This window comes from Arachis ipaensis, chromosome B03 (genome assembly GCF_000816755.2).
Source record: "Arachis ipaensis cultivar K30076 chromosome B03, Araip1.1, whole genome shotgun sequence".
In the NCBI taxonomy this organism is placed as follows: Eukaryota; Viridiplantae; Streptophyta; class Magnoliopsida; order Fabales; family Fabaceae; genus Arachis; species Arachis ipaensis.
This window is the reverse complement of record NC_029787.2, coordinates 1,582,291-1,593,403: the sequence shown is the minus strand read 5'-3', so window position 1 is coordinate 1,593,403 and position 11,113 is coordinate 1,582,291. Positions and strand designations below refer to the sequence as shown.

At 37.3% G+C, this 11,113-nt stretch overlaps 3 protein-coding genes across 3 annotated transcripts in view; all 3 read left to right on the top strand.

The window, feature by feature from the left end:
- Window positions 1-2,506, top strand: part of LOC107629377 (cytochrome P450 71A1) — a gene marked incomplete in the record, with an annotated part of 10,698 nt that extends 8,192 nt beyond the window's left edge. Inside the window, 2 exon segments of the mRNA XM_021117693.1 lie at window positions 1,422-1,601; window positions 1,846-2,506. Of these exon segments, the coding sequence (XP_020973352.1) occupies window positions 1,422-1,601; window positions 1,846-2,490 (825 nt within the window).
- LOC110269870 (cytochrome P450 71A1-like) lies at window positions 296-1,321 on the top strand. Its single transcript, XM_021117694.1, has one exon. It carries the CDS (start codon window positions 359-361, stop codon window positions 923-925), a length of 567 nt encoding a protein of 188 aa, XP_020973353.1. The 5' UTR covers window positions 296-358; the 3' UTR covers window positions 926-1,321.
- LOC110270496 lies at window positions 3,073-9,041 on the top strand. Its single transcript, XM_021120111.1, has 3 exons — window positions 3,073-4,828; window positions 4,873-7,883; window positions 8,175-9,041. The coding sequence occupies exons 1-3, from the start codon at window positions 3,073-3,075 to the stop codon at window positions 9,039-9,041; spliced, it is 5,634 nt and encodes a 1,877-aa protein (XP_020975770.1).

The window sequence follows — 11,113 nt, the reverse complement described above, 5'->3', positions numbered from 1 at the left end:
TTGTATAAATAAATATATTAAAAATATAATTATTTATGTATTTTTTTATTAACTTAAATTTTTGGAAGAAGTGATTTAGTAAAATATTTAAAATACTTCTATACTCTTCGCCTCTTGTTTTACCATATGTGTCACTATTTGTACCCTAATTAAAAAAGTTATAACTAAAGTGTCATTGCAAAAACGTTTATTACATTTTTTTTATATCTTTAGCAAATAATATATATAAAAGTAAATAAATATTTTATTATTTGTTAAGAATGTGCATGATGGTGTCTATAAATACTACATTTAGATATTCTCTCCATTCATTAAATTTTACACATATTACCAAACAACCACAAAAAAACAAAGAAGAATGGCTTTTCTACAACTTCAATCAATACTAAAACAATATTCCTCTTATTATTATTATTATGAGCAAGATTACTACTCAACCCTTTACTACTTAGCCATTTTTGGCTTCATAAGCATCTTTCTTGTGCTTAATTTCACAATAACAAAAAAAGGACGAAAATCCAATAATCTTCCACCATCACCACCAAAGCTACCATTCATTGGAAACCTTCATCAACTAGGAACATTGCCACACCGTTCCTTCCATGAACTCTCAAAGAAGCATGGCCCTCTCATGTCTCTTCAACTTGGACAAACACCAGCCATTGTTGTTTCTTCGGTTGATGTGGCCAAAGAAATCATCAAAAACCATGATGTTGTTTTCTCCAACAGGCCCCAAACAACATCCGAGAGAATCATTATGTATGGATGTAAGGATGTTGCTTTTGCACCCTATGGTGATGAGTGGAGACAGAAAAGAAAGATTTGTGTTCTTGAGCTTCTAAGCCTTAAAAGGGTGCGATCCTTTCAATCCATTCGTGAAGAGGAGGTTGCCGAATTGGTTAGTAGCTATGATGAGATTGCATAACAAAATACTTTAAAATTATCTACTACTCAAGTTTTTGCATTTATATTTTTCGAATGAATATATACTATATTTATAGCTTTCGTATTTCAAGAATTTAAGATAAAATAGAAAAAAATATCTATATACCATTTTTTTTAAATATTATATTATCATTTTTTGTCACACATGGCTAATTGTCTTATCTTAAGCGGCCACATATGATTAGGTGGCCTGTCTTAATTGACCATCAAATGATATGTGACCGTTCAGAACATAATATATTTTAAGGGAGCTACTTAGATAAAGAGTGAACCTTAGTGAGTTGATAATTGCAACATCAAACAACATAGTGTCAAGATGTGTTCTTGGACAAAAGTATGATAATCCAGATGGTAATAGCAGCTTTGGAGAGCTTGGAAGGAAGATGATGAGAGAATTGGCTGCTTTTAGTGTGGGAGATTTCTTCCCTTTCTTGGGTTGGCTTGATTTTCTCACTGGCCAAATACAAGAATTCAAGGCCACTTTTCATGCATTAGATTGTTTCTATGATAAGGTACTTGAAGAACATAGGAGAATGATTAAGAAAGGAAATGATGATGATAAGAAAGACTTTGTTGATTTACTGCTTCAAGTTCAAGAGGATGGTGTTCATCATGACTTTCACCTCTCCAATGATAATCTCAAAGCAATCCTAATGGTATGATTTTTAAAATTAATTATTCTTACCTACTTAAAAAGTATAAAGTAACAAATTTACTCTCACAAATTAAACTGTTAAATAAAGTTATATTAAGTGAAGGTAAATAAATAATTATAGGTAATGCTAGGGAGACAAAAAACAGACAGAACTTATCTTATTTAGTATTCATTAATTATGGCTGTTTTTGACTGATTTTCTTTGCTTACGAAACATTTTCGATAATTATATATCTAATACACAGGACGTATTTGCGGGAGGTGGTGACACTACTTCAACACTTTTGGAGTGGACATTTGCAGAACTGATTAAGAATCCAAAGATCATGAAGAAAGTTCAAGAAGAAGTAAGAAATGTTGTTGGGTATAAACAAAAAATAGATGAAAATGATGTGAATAAAATGGAATACATGAAATGTGTCATGAAAGAAATTCTAAGATTGCATCCACCTGCTCCTTTATTAATACCCCGTGAAACCCTAAGTGATGTGAAGCTAAAAGGTTATGATATTCCATCAAAGACAAAGGTATATTTGAATGCATGGACAATTCAAAGGGACCCCGAAATTTGGAACAACCCTGAAGAGTTCATTCCTGAGAGATTTGAGAAAAGTCAAATTGATTTTATGGGTCAACATTTGGAACTTATACCCTTTGGTTTCGGAAGAAGGGGTTGTGCTGGAATTTCATTTGCAATTGCTTCCACTGAACATATTCTTGCTAATCTTCTATATTGGTTTGATTGGAAGCTGCCCAATAATAATGATGATGATGATGTTGGTGTCACTAAAATGCAACACATTGATATGTGTGAGATTTATGGGCTCACTGTTTGCAAGAAAGTACCATTGCATCTTCAGCCTAAACTATACAATCATATGGGGAAGTAATTATCTTATCTTAATTTTGACTATTATGTATGGTCAAAATTAAAAATAAAATAATATTATTCAGTTGTATTATTCTGGCGCATGTGGGATATATATATAACCAAAATTATTATACCCACTTAATATAGATGATAACTAACTTGGGTTGATCGAGTGGTCAGCTCATTCTTTCAGGTCCAAATCAGAACCCGAAACCCACCCACTTCTATTCTCATTGTGCAAGAGGTGCTGCATATATAAATAAATGTAGCCTATTTTTATTGTTTAAGAAAAATAAGGCCCAAGTGGCCAAGTCCCCTTTTACTATATCACCCAACACGTGTGATTTGCCTAAAAGGTGAAGGAACCTAGCAAGGGCCCAAGAAATGTTTTGGGTCCACATCAGATCTGAACTGGTTATCAAAATCATCTACACTAATTAATCTTTCGGTTTGCAGAACCGCCTTATCTCTCTCATGGAGAACTTTTCTCTCTTCTGGAGAGTTTTCCTGAAATAAGGTTTTGTACTTACCTGCGTACTATCCTTACTTTTGTGCAAACTTTTATTTCTAGCTTCTTTCTCTTATTATCACAATACTACATATGGCCTACAAAGAGGAACAATCTGTTGAAGGCAAAGTTATTTCCATTGACCCAGAAGAAGATGTCAGCTTTGCTCCAGAGAACCTGAACATGGTGGGGAAGATTCTTTCGGACAAAGAAGTTAGCTTCAGCACCTGCAAAGCTGCTATTATGGGGATTTGGGGTCATCCGCAAGGTGTAGCTATCTCCGATGTCGGTAGGAATAAAGTGCTGATCAGCTTTAAAGATGCGCGGAAAGGGATCCACATACGTAACGGAGGCCCCTGGAGTATTCGAGGGAATCTTCTTAACCTGCAGACATGGAATGGACGTGAGTCAATCTATGAGGTGGATCATAGGTATATGGAATTATGGATACAAATACATGGACTTCCACTTAATTATATAACAAGAAAAACAGCAGAGATTATTGGCAAGAAAATAGGTGCTGTAATGGAAACAGAAAATCCTAGATTAAACGATACACTACAGAGAACGTTCTTGAGGGTGAGGGTCACAATGAATATCACTAAACCTCTGCCAACTGGCTTCTGGTTAGCAACACAAAATCATCAAACTGTTTGGGTCGACTTCAAGTATGAGAGGATCCAAGACAGTTACTGTTTGAATTGTGGAATTCTGGGTCATACTAAGAAGGAATGTAAGAATCCAATGGCAATGGCTAGCTGGGACCACACGAAACCAAGGTATGGGCTGGGTTTGGGGGTTAGTCGAGCTAGGGCCATCTTAGCCAAGGAAACGGAGCAGGATGACAAAGCAATGAACAGGGAATGGTCTGAGGCTAAGCAGGATTGTGAGGGGGAACGTGTAAGGATGCAGTGTATGAAGGATCAGTCGGAAGCAGAGAGTGGTACGGGCAGGGGATTAGAAGCAGAGCTTCAGAGGGACCTCAAAGCAAATTCTGAGCAACAGGCGGGGTTAGATAGGGAGAGCCAGGGATCTAGACAGCATGTTGAAGATGTCTTACAAAATGTACTAATCAAACTTATGTCTTCACATGGGAAAGCGTTGAGAAGGGGTGACAAATCTCCAAATATTAAAGCTGACATTACAAAAGGTAAAGATAAGCTCCAAGAGGTTGGTGAAGTAAACTCTGCTTTTATGCCCAATGCCACACTTTCTAGGGAGCAGCAGGGTTCTAGACCTTGTAAGTTTCAATCTTTTAAAGAGGGGTGTCAGGAGCATCTTCAAGTCGGGGAGAACATGAAGCACCAACCTTTTGGTACCGAAACAAGGCTGAATGAGGGGCATTTCAATGAGCTGAAGCAGATGGAGGTTTCGTTTGAGTGCCAACAAGTGCAGCAAGGTGCTTCGGAGTATCCCAAAAAGTTAACAATCAGGGAAGAATTGGAGATGCTTTTTGGCAAGAAAGAACCCCAAATTTATCAATATGGCGTTATGGATTTTAATAAGCAATCAGAGAAGGAGACACGAATTATAAAGCATGGCGGAGGTCAGTTGTGGAGCTATAGGGAAAAACTTAAAATGAAGAGGACCATTACTGCAGCTGGTAGAACCATGATTCAACGAATGGAAAATGGGGAGGAGTATTATGTTGAACTAGCTGAGGAAAAGCAAGATATGAAAGAGCAGCTTGCTGCTGTGTCGGAGCAGAGGAACGAAAATCAACATGTGTTGGAGCTGGCTTTTGACATGGGGTTGAATCTGAACGCTAAAAGGAGAAGGGATACAAGCAGCCTACCAGTCTATGTAGACAAGATGGAAGATGACGAACAACTAATAATGGAAAAATCAGGTAAGAAGTTCAAAGACGAAACTGGAACAGTTGTGGCTGAGGAGGCGGGCCTTATCATGCCCCACCAGCAGCCATGATTGTTGTCAGTTGGAACTGTCGTGGGATGGCGGCCCCTTCGACGGTGTCTGAACTAAGAAATATTTGTAAATCTCTCAGGCCGTCCATTTTGTTTCTTATGGAGACTAAAGCTAGCAATCTTAGTTGTGTTAGGATTAGGAGAATGTTGGGCTTTGTTAATATGTTTTGTGTGGAATCCCGGGGGTTGTCCGGGGGGCTGTGTCTTTTTTGGAAAAGTAATATAAATATTAATGTCTATGCTTGGTGTGATAACTTTATTAAAGCTCAGATCAGCACTACTAATGATAAAGATTGGGATGGAATTTTTGTTTATGGCCATCCTGATTACAAGAGAAGAAAGGAGTTATGGAGAGAGTTAACTTATGCAAATAATAATTTGGATGTTCCAATGGCTTTTATTGGAGACTTTAATGATGTAATTGCACAGCATGAGAAAGTAGGATTGCATCCAAAACCAAGTAGTCAGATCGATGCTTTTAGGCGCTTTGTAGATAGCAATGCTCTCATAGACTTGGAGTTGCAAGGGACTAGATACACATGGTTTAGTAACCCAAGGAATGAATTTGTTACTAAAGAGAGGATAGATAGAGTTCTTGCTAATTGGGAATGGAGAAGAGCTTTCCAACATGCCACTCTTTCAGCTTTACCAGCTATTAGCTCTGATCATACGCCTTTAGTTCTCAATGTTAAACCCAGAGGAGTAAGGTGCAGATGCTTTAAATTTGAGGCTTTTTGGGCTGACCATGCTGATTGTAGCAATGTCATAAGGAGAGGATGGAACAGTGTTTGTAATAGTACGGTTGATCATTGGACTAATTTAACTCGAAGGATGAATAATTGTAAGCAGGATTTGATCAAATGGAGTAAGGTTAACTTTAAGAGGGCAGATGTCGAAATACAGAAACTAATGCATAATCTTAAACAAGCAGAGGAAGCAGAATATTCCGAGAATCAGCAACAGGAAATTAATACAATGAAAGTGCAGATTAATAGATTATGGAAACAAGAGGAAAAGTATTGGGGTCAAAGATCTAGAGTGAAATGGCTGAAATTTGGTGACAAGAATACTGCTTTTTTCCATGCCTCTACCATTCAACGAAGGGACAGGAATAGGATTGAGAGATTGAAGGATACTAGTGGAGAATGGGTGTGTGGGGAGAATGATATTCTTAAGCTGGCAGTTCTTCATTTTCAGAATCTTTTTAAAGCTTCAGGTAACCTTGCTATGTCTGAATGCATTAACAAAATTCCTATTAGAGTGACTGATGATATGAATCGAGAGCTTATGGAAGAGGTCTCTGATCAGGAAATCAAAGAAGCTACTTTTAGCCTTGGAAGTCTTAAGGCGCCAGGTCCAGATGGTTTAAACGGTCTGTTTTTTCAAAAGCATTGGGCGATTGTTGAGAAGGAGGTTTGTGAAGTTGTCAAGACTTTTTTTCGGGAAGGGATCCTACCTAAGAGCATCGGAGATACTATTATAGTCTTGGTTCCTAAGACCAATTACCCAGAAACTCTCAATCAGCTTCGACCGATTAGTTGTTGTAATTTTATATATAAGATCATTTCTAAGCTGTTAGTTATTAGGCTTAGAAGATTAATAGATACGATTATATCTCCTATCCAGAGTGCTTTTGTGGGGGGACGCCTCATTCAGGATAACATGGTAATAGTGCAGGAAATGTTTCACGCTTTAAATCAAAAAGGGCAGCATGCTTCTAGGAACTTAGCCATTAAGATTGATATGAACAAAGCCTATGACAGGGTTGAATGGCCATTCCTAGAGGCTGCTCTGAAAGCTTTTGGGTTTAGTTCGCATTGGGTTAAAATGATTATGAGTTGTGTCTCACAGGTCTCTTATAGAATTAAGATCAATAGTATTTTGTCAAGTAGTTTTGTGCCTCAGAGGGGACTAAGGCAGGGAGACCCCCTATCGCCATACCTGTTTATCATAGCAGCTGAAGTTTTTACCATCCTTATGAATAAGGCTCAAGAAGAAGGTAGAATCTCTGGTGTCAGAATTGCCCCTACTGCTCCACCCATTTCTCATCTCCTTTTTGCGGATGATTGTATTATTTTCTCGAAGGATAGTGAGGAGGAGATTTATCAACTCATTACTATTTTAAATATGTATACGGAAGCCTCGGGGCAGCGAATAAATGTTGACAAGTCTGGGATTACGTTCGGCAACCAGATACCGATCAGAAATAGAGTAGAAATAGAGGAGATCTTAGGGTTGCCTGCCTGGGATAAACCAGGTAAGTATCTTGGTCTTCCGGCTCAGTGGGGCAGATCTAAGAATAAAGCTCTGAGCTGGATTGAAGAGCGAGTGTTTGATAAGCTTCGAGGTTGGAAAGAAAAACTCCTTAGTCAGTCTGGGCAGGAGGTTCTCATCAAATCGGTTATTCAAGCGATACCTGCCTATGCTATGAACGTTGTTCTCTTTCCTAAAGGTTTTTGTCGTCGTCTTAGTCAGAAAGTGGCTAAGTTTTGGTGGTCCTCCACTGGTAAGGATAGGGGTATCTATTGGAAGAGTTGGGATAAAATCTGTGCTAGCAAAAGGGATGGAGGAATTGGTTTTAAGGATTTCTATAGTCAAAATATAGCACACTTGGCAAAACAGGCATGGAGAATTTTTGAATGCCCTAATGCGGTGTGGGTTCAGGTGCTTAAGGCTGTGTATTTTCCGAATGAGGGTTTTAAGGGAACCAAGGCAAGAAGGGGGGCTTCTTGGATCTGGAAAAGTATTGTATATGGTAAGGATTTCCTTTTGAGGAATGGGAGATGGTCGATTGGGAATGGAGAGAAAGTGAGAATCCTGGAGGATAACTGGATTTTGAACATTCAGAGGAGTCCTCAGGTTACGAATCATGACGTCACTTTTGTAAAGGAGCTAATTACTCAGGGACAGGGGTGGAATATGAACGAGTTGAGAAAACGTTTTGATGGAGATACCATAGGGAAGATCATTAGAACCCCGGTAAGTATTATTGGTAGAGAAGACAAGTTTTGTTGGCCTTTTAAAACAGATGGGAAATATACTATAAAGACGGGATACTATGTTGCCAGGAAAGAGATGAGTATTGATAATAACAATAGCCCTTCAACTAGTGATGACTTCAGGGACTTGTGGACGGATATTTGGAAATTAAAAGTGCCTCAAAAGATAAGATCGTTTCTATGGCGGGCCTCACATAACATATTACCGGTCTTTCAAAATCTTTATAATAAAAAAATTTCTAACACTCCTATCTGTGCTATTTGTTCGCAGGAACCCGAGTCCACTGAGCATGCGTTGCTGCTTTGCCCTTGGACAAGGGCTGCGTGGTTTGGAGCTCAAATTCAGTGCTGTCCTACGCCTCATACAGTCTCATCTTTTGGAAAATGGATAATGGAGCTTTTTAAAAATATGAAGGAGTGTACAGGAACTGATTATGAACTGTGTATCAGCAGAGTTGGTTTTTTGGCTTGGGAGGTGTGGAAAGAAAGAAATCAAGCAGTACATCAGAGGTCTAAACCTAGTCCTTCATTGGTAATCTACAGGGCTAAACAGATGGAAACAGATTTTGCAGAAATGGCAGAAGAACCAGCTATTTGTTCCGTTATTGATAGAAAGACAGTTAGAAAGGTTACCTGGAGACCGCCTCCGCCAGGATGGGTTAAGTGTAATGTTGATGCAGCGTTCTTTGAAGTGCTTCATGGAGGTGCAACAGCAGCTGTTTTCAGAGACCACGTTGGTAACCTTCTCACAGCCTCTAACTCTAAAATAGCGGCTACCTCGCCTTTAGCTGCGGAAGCATTAGCAGTTAGGGAAGGTCTAATAATAGCAAAGAACTTTCAACTGGAAAGAGTTATCTTTGAATCTGACAGTTTAATTCTCATCCAAGCTCTAAAATCAAAGGCAACAATTGCAGAGTTTCAAGTTATTTTGGATGATATTTTGGATTTAGCACGAAATATTTCAAATTGTGGGTTTACCTGGGCTCCTAGAGAAGGGAATGCCTTAGCGCATGAAGTAGCCAAGCTTACAGCCAACGGTTCTCTGCATCAGAATTGGCTCAGGTGCAAGCCACAAATCATCACGTCCATTTTGCAAAAAGAGAAGTACACGTCACTGCAATTGACAAACAGATCATGAGCATGTAATTTGTTTTGAACTGGTTATGAATTAATTAATTCAGGAGAAAACTTACTTCCTTTATAGGTTGAGAGTTCGAGGGTAATTTAGAAATGGATTTTGGCACCTCCACTATGGGGAGATTGTGGAATAGCAACTTTATTGTTCTAATGCTTTCCTTGTTTGGATCTGGGTTATTTTGGTGTCCCTAGGGGAGGAGGGGCGGCACTTAAAAGAGTGTGGGAAGGCATGTTGGATCTGCAGTTGTTTAAAGAAAGGAAGGGTGAATTTCTTGTTGGGCAATAGATTGGAGTTTCTCAATGATGACTTTGAAGCCTGCTGTAGGTTTCAGGTTGGGTTGTCCAGATCTTCTAGAGGAGGCTCTTTTCAGCCCAAAGTCTGTCTGTCCTAAGGCAATGAGTCTGCATGCATCCTGAGGGTGGTTGCATTGTGTGCTGCTCAACGTTGCGGAGTGTTGATGAAGACGTCCTTCTTGCTGGCTAGCTCAATTTTGAGTTTATTTAATTTTTATATAGATTTTTTTATTATTATTTATCTTATGTTATTTTTTTATTTTTAGTGTTCACTAGAGATTAAATTCTCAACTTTTTGGTTATAAAGTTCTTAGTGCCAATATACGTTGTCATGATAACCAAATATGATCCAAATATAAAACACATACCAAGTGTCACGAGGGAATATAAAACATAATTCTGATTCCCACCCTAATTGCTCTTGCGTTTAGGGGTGTACGCGGATCGGATCGGATGATATGGCCAAAAATTTGATTCGATTCGCACAATTTTTATCGAATCAGATCGGATATGATATCTGCATTTTTTAGTGTCGGATTCGATCCAATCCGATCCGATCCGCACATTTGCGGATCGGATCGGATATCAGATATATCTGCATAATTAAACCTTCTCTTTTTAATCATATTTTTATGTAAAAGAATTTGATAAAAATATTTCTTTCATACTTTTAAACTTATTTATTCCTAAAATATTTTTAATCAAACTCTATCTAAATAACAAAAATAAAATAATACAATATATGAATAATAATTACTAACTAAAACATACAAACAAGTAAATATAATACCAAACATATATATATTTATTTAGTTTTTAATTATTATAGTGCAGATCTGCAGATTCGTGGATCGGATACGTGGATGTAGAGCAGATATCCGCGATCCGATCCGATCAATTTGCGGATCGGATCGTATTTGTAATTTTCAGATCGGATGCGGATATTTACCGCGGATACGATCCGATCCATGGACACCCCTATTGCCTTTAGTTAGTTTATTTCATGTTGTTTTAATTTAAAGGTTTTTTTAGTATAAACTTTTAAATAGAGGTGTTCATGGATCGGATCTAATCCGCATATCCGCGGTATTTATTCGAATTCGATCTGAAAATTATGGATATGGATCCGATCCACAAGGTTATCGGATCGGATCAGATCAGATCTGTAAACTAATCGGATTAAATTATGGATTTTGTGTAGATATTCGCATATCTGATCCGCATATCTGCGTATCCGCAAAAATAAAGAAATAAATAAATTAATATTTTTTTATATTTTATTTCAACTAATAATTATCATATATGTTGTATTATTTTAATTTATTATTTAAGAAATGTATGTTTAATATTATTTTAAGAGTAAACATATTTAAAAGAATAGAAAAAATAAATTTTATTGATATTTTTTAATAAAAATAAGCTTTTAAAAATATTTTTGTATTTTACGGATATATCCGATATCCGATCCGATCCGATCCGTAAATGTGCGGATCGGATTGGATCGAATCAGATCCAAACTTAAAATTTGCGGATATTGGATCCGATGATTTTAGTGCAAATCGGATTAAAATTTTGGCCATATCTAATCCAATCCGATCCGATCCGCATTCACCTCTACTTTTAAAGACAATCCGCACTCACCTTCAATTATTCTAACTTAATTTTTATAATTTAATTATTATATTAGTCTCTATAATTTCACTAAATTTATAATTATGTCACTATATTTTTTTTTAAATTAGGTTCTTATACTTCTTTTTTAATTTTATAACTAGATCT

Excerpts from the sequence above, each read along its gene's own strand:
- LOC110269870 (XM_021117694.1), top strand. The coding sequence starts at position 359 with ATGGCTTTTCTACAACTTCAATCAATACTAAAACAATATTCCTCTTAT.
- LOC110270496 (XM_021120111.1), top strand. The coding sequence starts at position 3,073 with ATGGCCTACAAAGAGGAACAATCTGTTGAAGGCAAAGTTATTTCCATT. Across the intron at positions 4,829-4,872 it reads ACTAATAATGGAAAAATCAG|GCGGGCCTTATCATGCCCCA; the intron begins GTAAGAAGTTCA and ends GTGGCTGAGGAG. Across the intron at positions 7,884-8,174 it reads GGAAGATCATTAGAACCCCG|GAACCCGAGTCCACTGAGCA; the intron begins GTAAGTATTATT and ends ATTTGTTCGCAG.